This window comes from Triticum dicoccoides, chromosome 5A (assembly GCF_002162155.2).
Source record: "Triticum dicoccoides isolate Atlit2015 ecotype Zavitan chromosome 5A, WEW_v2.0, whole genome shotgun sequence".
Classification (NCBI taxonomy): domain Eukaryota; kingdom Viridiplantae; phylum Streptophyta; class Magnoliopsida; order Poales; family Poaceae; genus Triticum; species Triticum dicoccoides.
The window spans coordinates 686,156,120-686,158,668 of NC_041388.1; the positions used below are offsets into that span (position 1 = coordinate 686,156,120).

General features: G+C 54.1%; 1 protein-coding gene across 1 annotated transcript; it reads right to left on the bottom strand.

Moving 5' to 3' along the window:
* Window positions 1-489: 489 nt before the first annotated feature.
* Window positions 490-2,172, bottom strand: LOC119304154 (probable aquaporin TIP4-1). Its single transcript, XM_037581322.1, has 3 exons — window positions 1,937-2,172; window positions 1,303-1,556; window positions 490-1,083 (listed from the first exon to the last, which is right to left on the bottom strand). The coding sequence occupies exons 1-3, from the start codon at window positions 2,073-2,075 to the stop codon at window positions 706-708; spliced, it is 771 nt and encodes a 256-aa protein (XP_037437219.1). The 5' UTR covers window positions 2,076-2,172; the 3' UTR covers window positions 490-705.
* Between the last annotated feature and the right edge of the window lie 377 nt (window positions 2,173-2,549).

Genomic DNA, 2,549 nt, shown 5'->3' on the forward strand with positions numbered 1-2,549 from the left:
CACCCCGTGTGCCAAACAGCCATCACAGTCACTCCATACAAAACCAATTTTGACAGCGTAGCTAGAAACACTCCGCCGAAAAAACCTATCGGCAACATCAATTACCTTACGCATAGGTATATATCGCAAAATGTAAATGCAAGCATATTGCAAAAGGTTTGTCCCTGATGAGCACCACCAATTACACCTCTAATAGAACTAAAAAATATCACACCTCTAATGGGTTGAAATTCACGTCCTCCAAACAAATATATTTAGACAACTGATTATTAGCCTTTTAATCAAAGCTTTTAACCACCACCACCACCAAAAAACAGCCATTGTAGTAGCTCGGTACAAACCATTTCGACACACTAGCTAGAATCACTTCGCCTGAAAAATCTACCAGTAACATCGATTGCCTTACGCATAGGTATATATCGCACAATGTAAATGCAAGCATATTGCAAAAGGATTGTCCCTGATTCGCAACACCAATTACACCTCTAATAGAACTCAAAAAAAATTTCACACCTCTAATGGGTTGAAATTCACATCTTCCAAACAAATATATTTACACAGCATTGTAGTAGCTCCGTACAAACCATTTCTGACACCCTACCTAGAATCACTTCGCCTGAAAAATCTATCAGCGACATCGATTGTCTTATACATACCATTATACATCGCAAAATGTAAATGCAAGTATGCGAGCAACCTGCTTTTCTAAAAGTCCCAACCAAGTAGAGGCTCATGCGTCTTCGTCACCATAAACACTGTCTCATAGACGAACCCGGCGAGGGGGCCACCGACCAGCGGGCCGACCCAGTAGACCCAATGGTTGGTCCACACTCCAGTGGCCAACGCGGGCCCGAAGGACCGGGCGGGGTTCATGGAAGCGCCGGAGAAATTGCCGCCGGCAATGGTGTTGGCACCGACGATGAGACCGGTGAGCATCGGTCCGTAGCCGGGCACCGTGGTCCGCGGGTCGAGGATGGTCGCGTACACCACAAAGAGGAGGGAGAAGGTGAGGATGATCTCCATGACCAGCCCTTGCATGGGGCCTATGCCTGTGCCCAGGGTGTGCACCGGAACCGGAGTGGCCTGCATCAATAATTGCAAATTTGGAGAATGTTCAGATTTAGGAACGACTCACTGTCACGGCAATCAATTGATAATTTAAAACAAATAGTACACCTGTGTACTATACGGTCCCGTTTTCTTTGCGGGTGTACTGTACGTGTCCTTGTCGTACGTGTCCAATTACCAGGGCGGGCAGAACACATGGCTATGGCTGTAAAATTGGCATGGGTGGGCTCGTACCTGGCCGCCGGAGAGGTAGCGGAGGAGGATGCAGGCGAGGGAGGAGGCCAGCAGCTGGGCCGCCACGTACAGCACCGCCCTGAACGCCGTGATGTGCCCGCGCGCCAGCAGCGCCACCGTCACCGCCGGGTTGAGGTGCCCGCCCGACACATGGAACCCCGCCGTCACCAGCACCCCCGCCGCCAGCGCCTGCGCGAGGGCAACCCCGGCCAGCGTCGCCATCGGCATAGCCGCGCCCTGCAGCTCCGGCACCCCTGCAAATTAATCGATCAATCATGAGTACGTACCACTGATCCCCAACCTCACGGCGTGTCACATGGTCGAGAAGCGAATCGAATGGAGGAGGAGAACACGTGTGGTTTGTTCGTAGGATCGCCAGCAAAGAAAATTGATAAAAAAGAAGAAGATGGGGCCAGGCCACCAGTTCATCTGCAAGAAGCTCGAGCCCCCGTGGATCCAGGCATCCAGCCGACCGTTGCCGCCGGCCCTCTGCCTCGTCCGTCTTTCCTTTCCTAGTCCCCAGACGACGGAGTCACCGGAGCAAGTTGGAGCCGCCAGAGATTCTCGGTCCGCGAACCAGGCCGACTAACAATTGGAGGATTAGGGGAGAGGTGAGCAGAGCACGGGTACGTACCGGCGGCCATGGCGGCGGCGACTCCGGTGAAGACGAAGAGGAAGGTGAGGACCAGCTCCCCCAGCACGGCGCGGACGCAGCCGGCGTCGACGACGACGACGTCACGCTCGTCGAGCGAATCCGCATGCTTGGTGTCCATGCTCGAGCTGAGCTCCACGAGGCTCGCCGCTCTGGTTCTTGGGATGTGGCGAGAGTCTGTGCGGCTCCGAGGTAAAAAGTAAGATCTTGCTTGGTGGCCGACCGGCGCGCCTCTGGTGTTTTATAGACCAACATTTCTATTTTTATTTCGAGAAGATTTTATAGAGCAAAATGTATCTCTGTCTGCGAAATGGGTTTCGAGCGGGCTTTGCCGGGCCGAGGACGGTCGGACAGCGACGTCGTGGGCGGTCGGCAAGGGCCGGGGCCCGTGAACCCTGCACGAAAACGTGCGCCGAGAAAGCGCGGGGGGAGGTGAGGATGACCTGTGAGCGCACCAAGATATTTCTCCTCGCCTATGGCCTTGGGTGGGACCCTGGTGACCTGTGACTCAGACTTCCAGCTGCACATCATTTCTGTTTCCAGATGCGTGGCCTCCCTGCCGAGCACCCATTGGTACACGTCGTTTTGGGTGGGT

What these genes read in the sequence shown, in the direction of transcription:
- LOC119304154 (XM_037581322.1), bottom strand. Translation starts at nt 2,075, where the DNA reads ATGGACACCAAGCATGCGGATTCGCTCGACGAGCGTGACGTCGTCGTC. An exon ending in CGCCGCCGCCATGGCCGCCG is followed by an intron (nt 1,557 to 1,936) that starts GTACGTACCCGT and finishes ATTAATTTGCAG; the next exon opens with GGGTGCCGGAGCTGCAGGGC. An exon ending in GCTACCTCTCCGGCGGCCAG is followed by an intron (nt 1,084 to 1,302) that starts GTACGAGCCCAC and finishes TTATTGATGCAG; the next exon opens with GCCACTCCGGTTCCGGTGCA.